This window comes from Molossus molossus, unplaced genomic scaffold (genome assembly GCF_014108415.1).
Source record: "Molossus molossus isolate mMolMol1 unplaced genomic scaffold, mMolMol1.p scaffold_m16_p_1, whole genome shotgun sequence".
NCBI lineage: Eukaryota > Metazoa > Chordata > Mammalia > Chiroptera > Molossidae > Molossus > Molossus molossus.
The window spans coordinates 197,719,907-197,740,772 of record NW_023425344.1 but is presented as its reverse complement, the minus strand read 5'-3'; the positions used below and the strand labels follow the sequence as shown (position 1 = coordinate 197,740,772).

General features: G+C 36.3%; 1 protein-coding gene across 7 annotated transcripts in view; it reads left to right on the top strand.

Annotated features, from left to right (window-relative positions):
* The window catches only part of ICE2 (interactor of little elongation complex ELL subunit 2), a 73,171-nt gene that overhangs the window by 36,142 nt on the left and 16,163 nt on the right, over positions 1-20,866 (top strand). For 6 of the 7 annotated variants that reach the window (XM_036273131.1, XM_036273156.1, XM_036273148.1 and 3 more), the window contains 3 exons: positions 8,517-9,516; positions 10,233-10,408; positions 16,514-16,643. In XM_036273131.1, the coding sequence (XP_036129024.1) occupies positions 8,517-9,516; positions 10,233-10,408; positions 16,514-16,643 (1,306 nt within the window). The remainder of the gene's footprint in view (positions 1-8,516; positions 9,517-10,232; positions 10,409-16,513; positions 16,644-20,866) is intronic. The other variant, XR_004960952.1, reaches the window with a different exon arrangement.

Sequence of the window (20,866 nt, the reverse complement as noted above, 5' to 3'; positions counted from 1 at the left end):
CTCACATCAATGTTTCTATCTCTCTGTTCCTCTATCTCTAAAAGATTTTAAAAAATATTTAAAAATAAATAAATAAAAAGAAAGGTAATAATCTACTTCACGAGATTGTTGTAAGCAATAAGTTTGATATTACATATAAAATGCTGAGTAGTCTTTAATATATGTGTAGTAAAAACTCAGTCAATGGTGATAACCATGGTGGTAGTTTTAATTGTTCATATTTATATTAAAGATTTTTTAAGTTTGAAAAAGAACAGATGAATTTTATTGGTACAGGAAGTATTTGGCCAGATTGTTAATCCTTTTCAGTGTACTTAATAGCTGTGTGACCTTAAGAAAGCTACATGATCTCTCTGTGTCTATTTTGTTCATCTGTAAAATGGGTATCATCATATTACGTAACTCATAGGATTATTTGGAATTAAATGAGTTAATACATGTAAAGCATTTAGAACAGCGGTTCTCAACCTGTGGGTCGCGACCCCTTTGGGGATCGAATGACCTTTTCACAGGGGTTGCCTAAGACATAACAGTAGCAAAATTACAGCTGTAAAGTAGCAATGAAAATAATTTTATGGTTGGGATCACCACAACATGAGGAACTGTATTAAAAGTTCGCGGCATTAGGAAGGTTGAGAACCACTGATTTAGAACAATGCTTGGCACTCCAGAAATACTAGCTTTTGTTATTTTGTGTATTTTTAAATACTTTTCCATATTAAAGTAAGATATTCTGTTTATACCAGACTTTCTTCATTTGTTCTGTAAATATTTATTGAGCAGATACTTTTCTATCCTCTGAAGATACAGCAGTGAAAAAAATTAAGTCTCTTTTCTCTTAGAGCTTATAAGAGGACAAAGATAATTAACAAAACAATTGCAAAAAAGCAGGTAGTGATAAATGCTATGCAGAAAAATAGAGTAGGTTAAGGAAAAAGAGATAGAAATGGGACTGTTTTAGATTCATGGTCAAGAAGGCTTTTTCAGGGAGAGGAAATAGAAACAAAGACTTGAATAAAGTGAGAAAAGAAACAAAATTAGAAAGTAAAATAGCCCTGGCCGGTTTGGCTCAGCGGTTGGAGCGTCGGCCTGCGGTCCAGAGAGACCCGGGTTCGGTTCCCGCTAAGGGCGCGTACCTCGGTTGCAGTTTGTCCCCGGCCCTGGTTGGTCGTGCGGGTGGCAGCCACTCGATGTGTCCCTTCACATCGATGTTTCTCTCTCTCTCTCTTCCTCTCTCTCCCTCCCGCTCTATCTGAACAAAAAAAATGGAAAAATGTCCTCGGGTGAGGATAAAAAAAAAAAAAAAGAAAGTAAAATAGAAAACCATTTTTCTTATTACTGCCTAAGAGCTTACATTATTTTGAAGATATTGGCTTTCTGTCTTTTATATTGTTTGTATTTTTCTCTGTTTGCCATTTGTCTTAATATTTTTATGATGTATATGTCATAGAGCATTTCCACTTAAGTTTTTTTTTTTTAACATTTTTAAATCTACCTGAAACTTATATTAGTATGAGGTGAATGTCAGGAAGTAACAAGTATTATGAAGAAACATGAAACAACTTAAAGGGAAGAAACCTGACAGAGTAACTCCTTTCATTAATGGCAGACCAGGTTCTTTGGATCTTTCTCATTACTGCAGACAACTACACTTGATCTTAGCCAAAAGGCCAAGAAGCAGTTATTACTGCTGACAACTAAAAAAGGATGGACAAAATATAAAAAAAATCTTTCTTAAAATCATCAAAGAGCTGACAAGATAGTGAGAGCTGAGATATCCAGGAAGACCAGAATCCAGGGAGGTGAGGCTGTCACTTAGGGTTATTTTTATCCTGGATGGTATTGACCAGGTCTGAAGAGACAACAGAAAATGAACCATGGTTTTGGCAGCATCACAGGATAAGGGAGACAAAAGTCAGAGTTCAGTTTTTTATCAAAGGCTTGAACACTGCAGATCTATACCCCAAAAATAAAGGTGAACCAGAAATAAATCAGCCTTTTCAGAGGTTGTAGCCTGAGTTTTCAGGCCTTAAACTAGGATTCAGATGCTTTTGCATTACTAGTGTCTCTAGATACTTAGCAAAAGCAAATGAAAGTAATTCTTAGAGGAACATAATGTCATTTTGAGCCTCAAATTGTTTCTATGAATAACTTTTTGAAATATAGATAACTAGCCTGGCTGGTGTGGCTTAGTGGTTGGGCATCAACCCATGCACCAAGAGGTCACTGGTTCAATTATCAGTCAGGGCACATGCCCAGGTTGTGGGCCAAGTCCCCCAGTGGGGGGCATGCAGGAGGCGGCCAAATATTGTTTCTGTCTCATCAATGTTTCTCTTTCTCCCTCTCTCTCTAAAATCAATAAAAGAAACAAATTTCAAATATAGATAACTATAAACAGGAGGAGACCAGATACTGTGAACTGGAACCATCAGAAACAATGACCAAAGAAACAGACCAAATTGGATCCATAAATGGATCTTAGAATTATCCATCAAAAACTGTTAACCAACTCTAATTATACAATATTCAAGGAAATTAATGCTTGAAAAATTTAGTGAGGAACTGGAAACTTTTAAAAGTTATAACGGATTTGAAAAAGGACCAAATAACTATTTTAAAACTGAAAAATACAGTAAGTACAGTTAAGAATTCTGTAAATGGAGTTATTAGCACATTAGATAAAGCTGAAAAAACAATCAGTAAACTGGAAGACAGATCTGAACAGACTATCCATATTATAACACAGACAACAAAGATAATAGGTCGAGATCCCTAACCCATAATGAGAATGTCTAACATGTGTGGTTGCACCCAGAAAGATAGTGTAAAAGAGGTATTGGGATGAAATTAATACTTGGAGGCAAAGAAAAAACTCTTGAAAGGCATCAGAGACAAAGGGCTGTTAGAGTGTCAGCTAAGCCAAACTGGCCAGGGAGCAAACTCAATTTTTAATGAAAAATATATTTAATTTGCTTAGAGAATTTTAGTGAATGTTCTCTTAGCACAATGTGTCATTCCAATGTCTCCTGACTTCCATTGTTTCATTGAGAAGTTATTTGTAAGTCTAACTCTCAGTCCTGTACAGGTAATGTGCCCTTTGTTTCTCTATCTGAAGCAAAAATGGAAAAATATCCTCGGGTGAGGATTAACAAACAAAAAAGTCGAATTTGCTATGGGCAGACCTCCTTCCCCCTCTAGTGAATATTCTTCAGGCACAAGGAAAGTAATCCCAGGCAGAAGGAGGAATGAAGAATAACAAAGTGAAAGTAATATGTATAGGCTTTAATTTGTAGGTGATGACAGGGTCACTCAAGAAGTTAAGAGATTTCTGAGATGACTCGGGCCCTAAGAACTCTAGAACCTAACCAGCCAAAGTCCCTTCCAAGACAGAAGCCTTTGCTCAGGAAAAATTACCAGTAGTAGAATCCATATTGAGCAGAACAAGGACATTAAAGGTAAAGAAAAGTTTTCAGATAACTAACTGTATGAGAAGGGAATAGAGGAACCAGATTTCAGAATGTACTAAAGATTCACACACATACACACAAACCTGCATATATATATATTCGTACTTGGTGGTAACAGTGAAGTGTGAGCTTAGAGCTGTGGAGCTGAGAAGGCTATTCTGGCACACCCACGCACGGGATCATTCTCCCATAGGAGCAGGAAAACCCATCTGAGGAACAGAAAAAGATTGTTGGTGGAAGCTCTTGCAAAGGTATTAGAGGGGAGAAAACATAATTGCTATATTTCTACAGTCAAGATGTACCCAAATTTCACAAAATGTGAAAACTCTTCATCCTAGAAATCTCACTTCTAGAAATGTAGCTCAGAAGTACCAGGAAAAGAACAAAATGTATGTGCAAGGCATTCATTGCAGTACTATTTGCAGTAGCGAAAGTTTGGAAACAATCCACACATGTACCTTATTTTAAGGTATTGATTAAATAAACTGTACATTCTCAATAGCATACTAAGCAGCTGTTAAAAAGAATGAGGAAATTGTAGTTATGCCACTATACATTAACATCCAAGGTATATTGCTAAGTGAAAAAGGCAAGGAAGAGAACGTTTTGTGTAACATGCTACTTTTTATTTAAGAAAGAAGGAAATATAAATCTATGATGGGGCAAACATAGGTTTACAGTTGTAAGTACATGAAACACAGAGTTTATTCTTGTATTATTATTTATTAATTATTTTATTATTTTTATACCCACAATTGTAAACCTATGTTTGCCCCACCCTGTATACACATATACATATTTGTATATAATTAAAGAGAAAATCCTGCCCTGGCCGGTTTGGCTCAGCAGTTAGAGCGTAGGCCTGTGGACCAAAGAGTCCTGGGTTCGATTCCAGCCAAGGGCACATACCTTGGTTGGGGTTCATCCCCAGGCCCAGTTGGGATTGTGCAGGTGGCAACCAGTCAATGTGACTCTCGCATTGATCTTTCTCTCTTTCTCCCTCCCTTCCCCCCACTCTGTCAGCAGGTAAATGTGTGTATTTATATATATATGTATATCTCCTCAGATGAGGATTAAAAAAAAAGAAAGAAAATCTACACAATGAAAAATAAACCTAAAACGAATGAAAATGGTTGATTGAAGGAGGGATGGAACAAAGCAGAGGAGGCAGGATTTAACTAGATTTCTCTGAATGTCCTTTGTTTCATAGTGTTAAGTTTGAGCCATATAAATGTTTTATATGTCTATAAAACAAATTTTAAAATGTTATAAAAGCTGAAGTGGCCCTGGCCGGTTTGGCTCAGCGATAGAGCGTTGGCCCGTGGACCAATGAGTCGTGGGTTTGATTCCGGCCAAGGGCACGTACCTCGGTTGCAATTCCTCGCCAGCCCTGGTTGGGATTGTACCGGAGGCAGCCACTCGATATGTCCCTTTCACGTCGATGTTTTTTGCACGCTCTCTCTCTCATCCCATTCTATCTGAACAAAAATGGAAAAAAGTCCTCAGATGAGGATAGAAAAAAAAAGCTGAAGTGAAACAAATGAACCCATTGTATACCAAGTTAGTGGTTTAACCAGTTAGAGAAGAATTATTTTAAGTGATTAGAAACGTAATTTGACTCTACATCCCTAAATATTTATGTCCTAAGTTCAGAAAGAACTGCTGAAAAATCTTAAACTGCCTTTAGTAATCATATTTTTAATAATAATGCTGTTTTTATTTTGAACACATTAGATATTACAAAAAAGCAAATAAGTAATTATATTTAGGAACCAAGAATTTCAGCATAAGAGATACAAATGCCAATCAAAGAAGTTAAGTAAAAGCCTTATAATAATATTGGAATTGTATCAAAAAGATGCCAGAGCCAACTTGAAGGGCTACCCATTGGCCAGAAACATGTCAGTTTGACCATGACAAAGGATGACTGCAGTAGATTGAAACATATGAAATATGTTAAAATCCGTTACTTTATAATGATATTTTATAAAAAGTACTAGTCACTTTTGGAGAATACTAGTGCATGAAGTCATTATTCTGAAAACTGATTTAAAAAATCAAGTATTTGTCTTGCCTTTCTAGTACAAACTATATTTTCAGGGTAATGAGAGAATATGACTGTCATCATTTTGTAGCCCCTAATGAAATAGTGAATCTAGGCAATGATCCTCATCAATGGCTGCTAAAATCATTAGAAGATCAATGAGGAATTTTATAATGGATAGATTAAGTTGATGAAACTTGATGAACCAACAAATCAATTGTAATATCACAAGAAGAAAGATAACCAGACATCATTAGCCTCCTGATTGAAGTGGGAGTACACAGTCCCATAAATAACATATTCAGGTAAAAAAAAATTATACCTGAATCTGATCAAGCTACTAAATCATTTTAATAGGAAATTCCAAGACTATAAGAATGTGTTAAATCACATCACAAGGATGCAGAAGTTAAAATCCAAAATGAGGAAATTGTGGCCCTGGCTGGGTAGGTCATTTTGTTAGAACATTGTCCCGATGCACCAAGGTTTTGGGTTTGATCCCTGGTCAGGACACATACAAGGATCAACCAATGAGTGCATAAATAAGTGGAACAACAAACCAATGTTTCTCTCTCAGATCAATTTTAAAATGTGGAAATTTTTACAGGATAACTAATCTGGTTTCTTCTACAAGTACCTGGCAGATGTGGGAATTGGCAAAGTATGGGATGAGGCATTTGACAAAGAAAATTGAGAGATGTGTCAACCAAATGTGCTGTAGAGATCTTGATTGGATACTTTTCAATAAACAATTGTAAAAAGATATCACACTGGGAAATTTTAACACTTGATTAGAAATTTTATGACATTAGGAATTATTAACTTTTATTGATATAAGGATATATTTTATAGAAGACTTCTTTTGTAGCTACATGCTAAAGTATTTACAGATAAATGATATTTTAATTTTATCTAAATTCTGTTGGGGGGTGAGAATTGTTTTTCAATTCATTAATTTTTGGCTTTATATTTATCAAATTTCTTTATTTTACTATTATGATTATATTATTTTCTGATTTCTTATAAAAGCTAGAAATGATACTTCTGATTTTTAAAGTCTTGTGTTCTAATTTTTGTTGCTTTTAAAGTATTTTGTAATTACATTAATTTAATATTTGGAGTGTTTCTTTTCATTTCCAAGTGCTTGGATTTATTGTTTGTTTACCTTTTTTAATGATTTATAATTTTATTCCCTTCGAAGCAGAGAGTAAGACCTTAGCAAATTGTGTTTTGTGCTGTATTGATGTTTTCTTTGTATATTAACTTATAGTCCATCTTTGGAAATGCCCCTTGGATTCTTGGGAGGGAAAAGGTATATCTTTGTGGTCTCTATATATATGTTTCCAGCCATTCGTCTATATTTGTTTCAATCATTTAATGTTATTCATACTTTCTGTTTCTATTTTTACATACGTAGAGACAGTATGGCATTCATTGACCAAGTACAGTTGTGTTTCTGTCAAACTTTCCTTTTACTTTAACATTTTGACTACATATTTTGATGTTTTTTGGCATGTCATAATTCATGACCAGCCATTATCTATTTATCATGGATTTCCTCGTTTTTCAACATAGGATTTCTTTTTCTGTCTAATGCTTTTTGCATTGAATTCTGCTTTGTCTAACACTTAATATTGCTATTCTTTTTCTCTTTATTTCTTGATGTTAGGCCCTATGGTTTTGTTTGGAACCTTTTTTGTAAAAGAATGCCTTATAAATAGCATATAGTTTAATTTTATTTTTTTACTAAATCCAGTATTTTTATTTTAGTAAGAACTGCCATTTACTGAGAGGCTATTTACTATGTCAGGAACTGTGTCAAGTAACTTTCTATATGCAATTTCTCATTTAATTCTTGGAACAAATCTAGATGACCCTATTATCACTATTTTAGTGATGAAGAATTGAAGGTTCAGAGAGGTTTTAAAAACTTACACAGGTTGGTCTTACTCACTGCCTGATTGCTGTCAAACTCTTTCTTTCTTCAGTCCTAAGCTGTAACACTAATGGGTGTACAGAGCCCAGCCTGTAACCAAATTTTCATGGTATTTATTTAACATCCTGTGCCAGATTGAGGAGAGAGCGCTGCTGTTTAGAGGAGAGGACCGTTTATTCCTGAATAAATTAAAGCTGCTGTAGTTCTTCCATTACCAAAATAGTACATGAAAAACTACAGCTTCAATGGCTTCATGTCCTAGAATACAATAAAATCACTTTCTGGCCATTTCACCTCATGTTACTGAGGTTTGTTTTCCCTGAATAGATGTAGAGAGGGAAAGGCGTGATTGGTGCAATAGACCCAGAGGTTGACGACTCTTCACCAGCTGCATTAAAACAGCAGCTTCCACCCTGGCCAGTTTGGCTCAGTGGTAGAGCATCAGCCCGCGGACCAGTGAGTCCCAGGTTCGATTCCAGCTGAGGGCACGTACCTCAGTTGCAGTTCATCCCGGGCCCTGGTTGGGGTTGTGCGGGAGGCAACCAGTTGATGTGTCCCTTTCACATTGATGTTTCCCCCTCTCTACCTGAAGATAAATAGGAAAAATATCCTCAGGTGAGGAATTAAAAAAAGAAAAAGCAGCTTCCTCACAGTGGCAAAGAGGCTTTTCTCCTGTTAGCTAAGGCCAAGTGTCTCAGCAAGAGTGTGTGAAGTGGGTGTGAATGAAAATCTGCTTCCTTCCTGTTTGGCCCTACATGTCTTTGAGGTCCTGTCTACTTTTTGATTAGTGGAAATTCCTCTTGGGATGTGGTAGTTCACAAGTATTCCCCATTTCCTGTGTTGTTACAGGTTGGCAAATTTGTGTCTCATCAACATTTCAGCGGGAATGTAAGGTTTAATAAATTAGTTGCTAGTAGTATATTGTCATCTTAAACAAGAACCTTCAGAGCCATTAGACTTTCTGCTTTTAAAGAACATGAACTATGTCTGTAAGGAGTAGGGGCATTAAGAGACAGCTGAGGTGTGGTCTGGAATTTTTGCTAATAGCTTACCAATATATTTTCTTAAGATGTCTCATGAAGTTAATGAGTGCCGAAAAATTGAGACCCTTGAAAATTTGGATCTGGATTTTGATGAAGATGTCACAGAACTTGAAACTTTTGGAGTAAGCACCACCAAACCATCCAAGTCACCAAGTCCAGCAAGTACTTTCACAGTACCCAACAAGACAGACACTCCCACAGCCCCCCGTGCAGCAACCACACCTGTGGCACCAAATGCACCAGTAGACATTTCTGCTCATTCTAGGAGTTTATCTCAGATTCTAATGGAACAGTTGCAGAAGGAGAAACAGCTGGTGACTGGTATGGATGGTGGCTCTGAAGAATGTAAAAATAAAGATGATCAGGGATGTGTACCATGTGGTGAGAAGACATCAGATAATTCTGAAAAGTCTCTGATGCAAGATGGTGACTTGAAAACATCTGATGCCTTACAGTTAGGAAGTTCTGCAGAAATTGAAACCTCTAATGAAAATGAAATGGCTACTGATACAGTGTATGCTGATGAAAGACTAAATGTTCCAGAGAACACAGACAATTTGAAGGAAAAGTCTGTTACATCAGAAGCAGCGAAAACTGAAGATGTAGTTCCTTGCCATAGTGATACAGATGAAGACTGTTTAATCATTGATACAGAGTGTCAAAAAAATAGTAACGGAAAGACAGCTGTTGTGGGTTCTAACTTAAGTTCTACACCAGCCAGCCCAAATTCATCCCCAGGACAGGCTTCTGTAGGAAACCAGATTAATACTACTTGTAGTCCTGAAGAATCCTGTGTTTTAAAAAAACCTATCAAACGAGTATATAAAAAATTTGATCCAGTTGGGGAGATTTTAAAAATGCAGGATGAACTTTTAAAGCCAATTTCCAGAAAAATACCTGAATTGCCTTTAATGACTGTAGAAAATTCCAAACAACCTCCTGTTTCCGAGCCACCCTCTGCTCCCTCAGATGCCTCTACGTGGCCCAAAACTATATGGTCTTCTGCATTTCAGAAGCCAAAAGGACGTAAGTAAATATTTACAAAAAACTTTACATTAACTGTTTTGCCTGTTGTCTTTCCATTTTCTCCCTCATTCTCCCACTTTCTCTTTGTTAAAACCTGTTTTATAATCTTTACGTAGTCATTGATATTTATGTTTTTAATCTACTTATCAGGATTTTAGCTGCCAAACCTTCTCTCTAAATATGTACCCAGAGTTGTATGGATTTTGTAACCTATGTTTATCCAACATGTACAGTGGCTACTAAGCTATAGGTAATGTAGGTTGCCAACCTGATGAAGGGAAAGTGCATCAAAAATAATCATAAACTTTTATTAGTCCAAAATGGATTTATTCTTGGTGTTGGACTACAGTTTTGTATTTTACACTTTGTGAAATAGATATAAAGCTGAACTTCACCTCTGCCTAGATTAGGAATAACATTTTTTTAAAAACTCTTCTTTTATTCTCACTTTACATGTTGTCTCACTAATTTATACTTTGCCTAGGGATAGTTAAGGTAGTAGTTAAAAATAGTTAAAACTTCGATTTCAGTTCTTGCTACAGTTCCAGTAAAAGTAAACAGAAATGGTAGTAGTGTGATGGTCAGCTTAGAGGACAGATGCTCTAACGTTGATAGAAATTTAAAAATAGATCATTAAATTGTTTTATCTTGGATTATGATGGATAAACGACTAATGTATTTTAAAATAAAAATGAGAAATATAATTATTTTTAAAGGATTGCCATATGAACTTCAGGACTATGTTGAAGATACATCAGAATATGTAGCTCCTCAGGAAGGAAATTTTGTTTACAAGTTATTTAGCCTGCAAGACCTGTTGTTACTTGTACGATGCAGTGTCCAGAGGATAGAGACCAGACCACGTTCTAAAAAACGGAAGAAAATCAGAAGAGTAAGTTGTTACTTGGGGAGTTAGGATATAGTAGCCTAAGTAGATAATCAGCAAATATTTAATATGGTATTGTTATGAAGTTTAATTGTAATATGGCATTGTTATGAACTTTAAGTTGATCACTTGTATAGTTTTTCCAGGTTGAATTTTTTAGTAAAATACTGAAAACATTTTTAATAAGGGAAAATGTTTAGTTTATATAAATATAATTAGTCATGAATGCTGAAAACCTTCTTGCATGAAATATATAAACTTTGTGAAAAATAGCACCTCCATAGATTTAACCTAGACCAGCAGGTGTGTTCCTGCTTCCTCTGTAATTTGGATTTCCATTCTGACACACTGGATCTTGACTCATTTTAGAAGTCCAAATTGTGAAAGGTAGGCTTTCACACACATTTGAAAAGTCTTCCCAGGATTCTTTGAAGACCAAATATCTTCCTTTTTTTTTTTTACCCTCTTATTTTTGGGGGTTTGAGATAAATATTTTCCTTAGTTTAAAAAGTTTTTGCTACAATTTGAGTAATTGGCTCTTTCAACTGCTTTCTGTATTTGACATTTGAAATTATCTTCCAGATTACTTGATTTTTGTGTGTGTGTGCGACCACTGAATTCTAATCAATAAAGAGGAGCTTGATTATAATTAATAATGAAGTCTCTAATATTTTTCTTTCTTTTTTTTTTTTTTATCCTCACCCAAGGATATTTTTCCATTTTTTGTTCAGATAGAGCGGGAGGGAGAGAGAGGAAGGGAGAGAGAAACATCAACGTGAAGGGACACATCGAGTGGCTGCCACCCGCACGACCAACCAGGGCCGGGGACAAACTGCAACCGAAGTACGTGCCCTTAGCGGGAACCGAACCCGGGTCTCTCCGGACCGCAGGCCGACGCTCTAACCGCTGAGCCAAACTGGCCAGGGCTCTAATATTTTTCTTAAGAGAATTTTTTCTTTTGTGTACACTTGTCATAGTGTACTTTTTAAAAGTTTTTTATGTTTTTATTGATTTTAGAGAGAGGGGGGGAGGGAGAGAGAGATAGAAACATCGATGTGAGAAATACATTGATGGGTTGCCTCCTGCACAGCCCCCACTGGGAATCTAGCCTGAAACCTAGTCATATGCCCTGACCAGGAATCGTACCAGGACCTCTCAGTCCATAGGGTGATGCTCAATCCACTGAGCCACACCAGCTGGGCGCTTTTGAAAAGTTTTAATGTCTCTGTCTCTTGCTGTCTAACCTCCCATCCAATAAGAATCCTCAGCAACCACTTTATAACATCAGTGTGTTTTTGGGCTAGGGATTAGGTAAATCAAGAATTATCATCTTCTGCCCAACCGTTGAGGCTTAGTGGTTGAGCATCGACCCATGCACCAAAAGGTCGCCAGTTTGATTCCCAGTCAGGGCATATGCCCAGGTTGTGGGCCCGATTCCCAGTGGGGGACTTACAAGAGGCAGCCCGTTGATGTTCTCTCTCATCAATGTTTCTGCTTCTCTCTCCCTCTCTCTTCCTCTCTGTCTGGAAATCAATAAAGAAAAAAAAAATTAAAAAAAAAAAAGAATTGTCATCTTCCAGCTTTGGTCCTTATAAATCAAATTATTGAGGAATAACTGAAAAAAGAAAGTGACATGTCAACCTTTTTAAGGTGCTAACAGCGGTAGTGTTGGTGTCTGTCATGGAAACACTCTAAGGCCAACTCTTCAGTATCTAGGATGTATACTTTGTCCACCAGAATCCAATAGACTTGGTGGATCTTTTGCTTGATGATACTTTATGCTTTAAGTTTAAGAAAGATTGTGAATACATTATTAAATTCCTCATTCTTGGTTTTCATCACTACTTCAGACTTGAAATTTTAGAAAACAAATGGTTTTCAGTTAAATGTATGAAGGAGTTTTATGTGTGTGTGTTTTTTAATAAGAGAAAGTCAAGGAATGACAATAGACTATACATTTGATATCAGTCTCCTCCTAAATACTAATATTCTTTGTATTAAAAGATTTTACTTTATTTGCTAATTTTTCTTGTCTCATCTGTATTTAACTGATTAACTTAATGGGAATACCATGAACATCTTGCATACATGTAGTGTCAGTCCTATGGATTATATTTGCAAGGTTTTCTTTTTCTTTTTTTTTTTCACTTTGGTACTTGCCCCTAGCGGGAACCGAACCCAGGACTCTCTGGTCTGCAGGCCGATGCTCCAACCGCTGAGCTAAACTGGCCAGGGCAGGTTTTATATCTTTAATTCTTACTTACTGTCTCCGATTTCTTGGGGGATACATTACTTTCACTTTCTAACCTGGGAACCCATACCACTTTGTATTAATCTGCCAGTTTACAGCCCTCAGAAATTATTGATGGCCAGTGTCACTTAAGTAAGAATAGCCTAGAGATATTTTGAATACTTATTTAATTCCTGAATTCCTGTTAAAGGACATTGTTGTTCATTTGACTAAAGTGAAATTTGTAAATGTCAAAACAAAACTTTATAGGAGAGAATCCACTCTTCATCAAAATATATCCAAAACAGTCCAGTCCCAAAGAATATCTGAATAGCCTTATATTTCTGACTGTGTCAAACCCAGAGTAAAATTTAAAAATTTTTAGTGAATAGTTATCCTATGGCACCTATCATTGTATGTAATAGTTTAGTACACATGGTTTAAATCCCTTAGCAGAATGTGTTCTCCTTGGAATCATGTCCTGTTTTTCTCTGTTTCTTTCAAATATTTTATACCATAGAAACTCAATAAATAGGTATTGAATAAATGAGAAAAATTGAGTGGTGAGGAAGAAGGAGGGTGTTGTTAAAGAAGGGAAATTAGGGAAGTTGAGGCACTAGTTTGAGAAATTTTAAAGTGGTACTATTTAAACTGTAAATAGGTTAGAATCCATCATCATTAGTATTTCCTACTTAAAAATCAACTTATTTAGATAAAGCTTTAAAATAAGTTATAGAAGTCTCTTCAACCTCTGATGTCCAAGAACCTCATTTCTCTTTTCTTTTTCTTTTTTAAATATGTTTTTATTGATTTTTTTAGAAAGAGGAAGGGAGCAAGAGATAGAAACATCCATGTGAGAGAGAAACATCGATCAGCTGCCTCCAACATGCCCCTCACTGGGGATCAAGCCCTCAACCCTGGCATTTGCCCTGCCCAGGAATCAAACTGGGACCTCTCAGTCCATGGGACAGTGCTCAATCCACTGAGCCACACTGGCCAGGCTCTCTTTTATTTTTCTTTGGTTCTTCAATTCTCTGTTTCATAGTTGAGATTTTAATTTCCAATATCATTTGTCCTTCCTCATCAAAACACTGCTTAATAAGAGCTGCACATCAAAGAATTTAAAGCAGCAACCAATCTCAAATGATGGAATGAAATTAAGAGGGCTAATTTGGCCCTAGCCAGTTTTGCTCAGCGGTTAGAGCATTGGCCCACAGACCAGAGTCCCAGGTTCAGTTCCCGCTAAGGGCATGTACCTCTGTTGCAGTTTGTCCCCACCCCAGTTGGTGTCGTGTGGGTGGCAACCAGTCGATGTGTCTCTCTCACATCGATGTTTCTTTCTCTTCCTCCCTCTTCCCCTCCCACTCTATCTGAAGATAAATGCAGAAAAAGAGGGCTAATGTGGACCACAAAGTGAAGCTAGAACTTACTGAGTTCTACACATAGTTATGAAGTACACACCAAGTAACTTTGGATGATTTGATATTATCTGTCTCAGTTAACCAAATTTCCTGAGATGTATTCTAAAATGCTTCAAAAATTTAGATTCAATTATTTTGTAATTTATATTGGTATTCTAGGGTGAGAAAAAACATAATGAAGGTGCTTGAATCTTAGGAAAGAGTAGAATAGACCCAGTGGGATCAGTGTCGGGAAATAGTTATGAAGTATCTATTTAGGAATATATGCAACAATTTTAAAGGTTTATGTGAAAAATTAGAAGACAGAGAACCAAGAAAAGCTTTCACTTGGGGAGACTAGGAGCTACCTATCAAGGGAGAAAGGAAATATTAGACTTAATTTTTATAATTAGAACACTTTCATTGTACTTAGACTTTCCCTTTAATTTTGGAATACTGAGATAAAATATTCAGATTTTCTTTCCCTTAACTTCCTGGAGATGGCAGTAGAATACATATAGAAATTAAAACCAGATTCATGAATTAGTTTTACAGATATGGCAGTATTATCAAAGAAAATCCTCCAAAGTATTTTCTTTTCAGAAATAGTAATTTTTTTTTTTTTTTACTTAAAAAAATTTTAACTCTTGTTATCTAATCATGATTCAAAAGGGGGATCTTTTTCATCAGTTACTCTTTTTCCAACCCTGCTGTAAACTGGCTATGTGTCCTTGAGCAAATTTCTTAACTCTTTTGGCCGCCTTTTTAAAAAATCCTGACCTGAAGGTGTTTTTATTGATTTCAGAGAGGAAGGGGGGGGGGGGAGAGAGAGAACAAAAAACATCAATGTGGGAGAAAAACTTTGATTGGTTGCCTGCCATATACACCCCAACTAGGGATCAAACCTGCAACCTCAGTGTGTGCCCTGACATGAGAATTAAACCCACCACCTCTTGCTGTACAGGTTGATGCTCCAACCAGCTGAGCCACCTAGCCAGGGCTGGGCCTTCATTTCTTTATCTCTCACTACTGTCTGCAACTATAAAAGTAACTTTAAATGTAGATTGCCAGTTGCTCAAGAATTATTATACAATAAAATGCTTTTAGCAATAAAATTAAATCGAGGGGCCTTACTACTTGAAGTTTGGCCCCTGAAACAACAACTTGTTAAAAATGCAAAACTGTGCCCTGGCAGTTTCACAGTGGTTAGAGCGTCAGCCCATGGAAGGTTTGCAGGTTTGATCCCCAGCCCCAGTCAGGGTCATGCGGGAGGCAACCAATTGATGTGTTTCTTCAAATGGATGTTGCTCCCTCCCTCCCTTCCATTCTATCTTTAAAAAAAAAAAAAAAAAAAAAAAAAGTAAAAATATCCTTGGGTAAGGATTAACCAAAAACAAACACTTGGTCTTCACCTCAGATGCTACATTTTAACAGGATCACCAGGTTATTCCTTATGTACACTGAAATTTAAGAAACACTACTTCAGAGTTTTACAGCATTCAAAGGTAATCATATGAACCAAGCCTCCAAACTTACTGTTAACAGAAATTTTACTGGATTTGATTTGTTCTTAGCACCACCAAGGTGCCAAGCCCATTAAATTTGCCACTTTGTGAAAATCAGGAATTCTGAAACATTTATGAAATATTTTCAAATATATAGTGACAGCTTAGTATAATTTCTAAAGTACTAAGTAGCCATATCAGTCTGAGTAAGATCCATGAATCATGTGTTTCTCCTTCTGCAGCTGAAGTGAAGACACTGCTAAGAGAATTTTCTTTGACAGAAATGAGATAATATGGGCACAGTGAACATGACTGACATTTTATTATTCACAAGCACCTCTTTCTTACATATCCTCTTTAGACAGTTGTTTTACTCAATCTGTTTATTGTCCTGACCAATAAAGTCTAAGTCAGTAAGTTGCCAGGTACTTAGTGTCTAGAATAAAGCTTCTATATTAATGAAGCTAACAGCATTCACAGATGTTAATGTAGGTATTAATGCTCATACATTCATAGAATGAAAACAAGCGACTCAGATTATTTGAGCCTTAGATAATGTGACTAATATTTAAGGGGCAAAAAAATTTTTTTTTCTTCTTGAGAATTATTAGTATATTTTGGTAGTCATTGCTTCCCAGAATCTAGTTTTTAACCTTTGGGCAATTGTGTATCATAGGCTCTATTCCAGGGTTTCTGCTGTCAGTCACATTCCCTGGCAGAAGTAAAGTATGTGCATATGTGGGGAGGTATATTACTGGGACGGGGCAGGTCGGGAGAGGGTGATTAGGATCTCTTATTCACCTACCTCTCGCCCCCGAGGGTTCTAGCTATCGTTCTGTCTCAATCCTACTATATTTGAAAGGATCAAATACAATTACTTGAAAGCATTTTGAAAGTGGCAAAACTAAAGGCAAATATATTTGCTGCTAATAGTAAATTAATGGAACTTTTGAAAGAGTATAACCTTGCATTGCAGCAATTTCCAGTTTATGTTCTACCAAAAGTGGAGTATCAAGCTTGTTATGGAGCTGAAGCTCTGACTGAAAGCGAACTGTGTCGCTTATGGACTGAAAGTTTATTGCATTCCAACTGCTCATTTTATGTTGGTAAGTTATATAAAGGCTTTATTCTCCTTTTTCATTCCCTTATAAATACATACTTTTAAATTCAATTATAAATGTGTATTCTATATTTTTTGTTTTCAGTTTTTTTATTGTGTCAACATTCCTTTCTATTAAAACACCATTCCTACTCCAGAGTTAAATAAATGACAGTGTCGGACTAGTGATATCAAATATTTTAATTTCTCTTTTATTCCTTATCTATTTAGTTGTTCATGAATGTCAACAAAATTATTTTAAAAATATTTTTAACAGTGTAATTAAGTAAAAATACAGATGTTTTCTAATGAGCTTCTTTCAAAGTACTTTTTAATTAGTTTAAGCATTAGTTGAAATGTTTTTAAAATTATAATGACATTGTTTTTAAAATTTCAAATATTGATAAAATAGTTGGTTTTTTGGTTGTTTTTTTTTTTTACTTTGTTTTTATTTTGTCGTCTTTTAGAGGGGGTAGTTAGGCAGGGATGTAATTTGTATTGGCTGGGTTCATGTACAGTTAACATCCTTCACATGAAGAAGAATTACTTGCGAATTATTATTGATACTGTTCCCTCCCAGTGGAGTGCCTAACCCCACACATCTCAGTCCATCCCAACCAATTCAGATTGCCCCTCTAGTACGTCATTTTCTTCCTGTGATCTCTCAATGCATTCTTTTTTTAAAAAAATTTTTGCTACTCTTATGATTTGTTGCTGTCTACTTTATTGTTTTTTTTAAACCTATCTTTTCATTAAACAGTAAGCAGTTTAAGAATCTGATGAAACTTTGTATCCTCATAGTGCTTAACATAATTATTGGTATATAATAAATGTTATGAGTGTGTTTTTCTTCCTTAATCATAAAAAGGTTGCTAACCTGAACATTTTTTTTGTATTTTGGTTAACCAATATTTTGTCTTCATATTCTATGACAGTATTAATGAGATAATTGATTCACTCTCTGTGCTTAAGCCAAAAAGGAAGTGGTTAAATGCACTTCTTAGTGGTACTCTTGCTTCCTCCTCCCCCTTCCTAACACACTGCCAAAAATGTATAGTAGTAGTTTTCCGCCGGTGAGCACGATTTCAGTGGTCCTCCCAAAGACCTCTTGCCGTGAAACATACCAACAGTTTCATGTAAGCTACTTAAAGGCAGTTGTCATCCATATCCACTTTAGGAAAGGACCAATAAAAGCTTATCATTGAAATCATTTCTAATTAAAAGTAATGACAGAGAGTAGATATTCATGACTAAAACATTGAAAGTTGTTTTTTTTAACAGTACCAGTTTTAATGTAATGGCATAGATATGCAATTTACTCAAAGTAATTCAGCTTTACGTATCAGAGTAGTGTCAGGAGGACACCTGTCCTTGTATATACTACATTATGTGGTGCCCCCTCCTCTGTAAAATTACAATAATTTTTACTTAATTTTTTTATTTTTCGATTACAGTTTACATTCAGTATTATTCTGTATTAGTTTCCGATGTACAACAAAGTGGTTAGAAAATTATGTATTTTCGCCCTGGCCGGTTTGGCTCAGTGGTTGGAGTGTCAGCCTATGGTCCAGAGAGACCCGGGTTCGGTTCCCGCTAAGGGCACGTACCTCGGTTGCAGTTTGTTCCCAGCCCTGGTTGGGTTGTGCGGGTGGCAGCCACCTTATGTGTCCCTTTCACATCGATGTTTCTCTCTCTCTCTCTCTCTCTCCCTCCCACTCTATCTGAACAAAAAATGGAAAAATGTCCTCAGGTGAGGATTAAAAAAAAAAAGGAAGAAAATTAAATATTCTCCACAGTAGTCCCCACCCTGGCCCCATACATGGTTGTCATATTATTGACTATATTCCCTAAGCTGTAATGTACATCTCTGTGACTGTTCCATAACTACCAAATTGTACTGCTTATTAATTCCTTCACCTTTTTTACACAGCCCCAACCCCCCCTGCCCCCTGACAACTGTCAGTCTGTTCTCTATAAGTCTGTTTCTATTTTGTTTATTCATTTTATTTATTAGATTCCACATGTAAGTGAAATCATATGGTATTTGTCTTTCTCTGTCTGACTTATTTCATTTAGTGTAATACCCTGTAGGTCCATCCATGCTGTTGCAAAAGGTAAGATTTTATTCTTTTTTTGTGACCGAGTAATATTCTTTTATATATATGTACTACAGGTTTTTTGTTTTTGTTTTTGTTTTTTTTAATGTCACCTGAGGACACTTTTCGATAAAGTGGGAGGGAGAGAGAGAGAGAGAGAGAGAGAGAAACATCAATGTGAGTGGTTGTCACCCACACGACCCAAACAGGACCCAGGACAAACTGCAACCGAGGTACGTGCCCTTAGCGGGAACCAAACCCAGGTCTCTCCAGACCGTAGGCCAAAGCTCTAACCGCTGAGCCAAACCGGCTAGGGCTGTACCACAGTTTTTTGATCTGCTCATCTATTGATGGGCAGTTGGGTTGCTTCCATGTCTTGACTGTTGTAAATAACACTGCAATGAATATAGGGTGCATATATTCTTTCGAATTCTTGTTGTGGGTTTCTTTGGATATATTTCCAGAAGTGGAATTGCTGAGTCATAAGGCAATTTCATTTTTAATTTTTTGAGGAACCTCCGCACTGTTTTCCATAGTGGTTGCACCAATCTGCATTCCAACCAGCAGTGCACTAGGGTTCCCTTTTTTCCACATCCTCACCAAATTGTTGATTTATTGATGATAGCTGTTCTGACAGATGTGAGGTGATGTCTCATTGTGGTTTTGATTTGCATTCCTCTGATGATTAGTGATGCTGAGCAACTTTTCATATGTCTGTTGGTCATCTGTATGTCTTCCATGGAAATGTGTCTATTCAGGTCTTTTGCCCACTTTTTAAATTGGGTTTGTTTTTCTGGTGTTAAGTTGTCTGAATTCTTTATAAATTATGGATAGTAACCCCTTATCAGACGTATCATTGGCAAATATGTTCTCCCATTTTAGTAGGTTGTCTTTTCGTTTGTTTATGGTTTTCTTTGCTGGGCAAAAATTTTTAGTTTTATGTAGTCCCGTTTATTTATTTTTTTCTTTTGTTTTCCTTGCCCAAAAAGATACATATCAGGAAAAAATATATTGCTACAAGAAATGCCTGAGATTTTACTGCCTATGTTTTCTTCTTGGAGTTTTACGGTTTCAACTCTTACATTAAAGCCTTTTTCCTCCATTTTGAGTTTATTTTTATGTAAGAAGGTGGTCTAGTTTTATTTTTTGCATTTATCTGTCAAATTTTCCCAGTACCATTTATTGAATAGACTGTCTTTACCCCATTGTATGTCCTTGCCTCTTTTGTCAGATATTAATTGACTGTATAGCTGTGTGTTTATTTCTGGGGTCTCTATCTGTTCCATTGACATGTATGTCTGTTTTTATGCCAGTACCATGCTATTTTGATTACTGTGATCTTGTAATATAGTTTGATATCAAATAGCATGATACCTCCAACATTGTTCTTCTTTTTGAAGATTGCTGAGGCTACTCGGGATCCTTGTGGTTTCATATAAATTTAGGATGATTTGTTTTAATTCTGTGAAAAATGCCTTTGGTATTTAGTAGGGATTACATTGAATCTATAGATTGCTTTGGGTAGTATGGACATTTTAATCATACTGTTAATTAATCCTATCTTTGAACACGGTACATGGTTCCACTTATTTGTATCATTTCAATTTCTTTCTTCAGTATCTTATAATTTTTCAACTACAAGTATTTATCTCCTCGGTTAAATTTATTCCTAGGTACCTTATGTTCTGTTGATGCCATTGTAAAATGGGATTGTTTCTTAGTTTCTCTTTTTCTTAGTTCATTATTGGTGTATAAAAATGCAACCAGCCCTGGCTGGTTTGGCTCAGCAGTTAGAGTATTGGCCAGCAAACCAAAGAGTCTTGGGTTTGATTCCGGTCAAGAGTATGTACCTAGGTTGCAGGTACAATCCCCAGTTGGGGTTATGAGAGAGGCAACCAATCAATGTGCCTCTCTCACATTGATGTTTCGCGCTCTCTCTCTCTCTCTCTCTCTCTCGCTGTCTCCCTCCCTCCCTATCTTTCCCTCTCCTTCCCTTCCTCTTTCCCACTCTATCTAAAAATCAATGGAAAAATATCCTCAGGTGAGGATTAAAAAAATAATAAAATAAAAATGCAGCCCTGACCAGTTTGGCTCAGCGGTTAGAGCGTCGACCCGTGGACCAATGAGTCGCAGG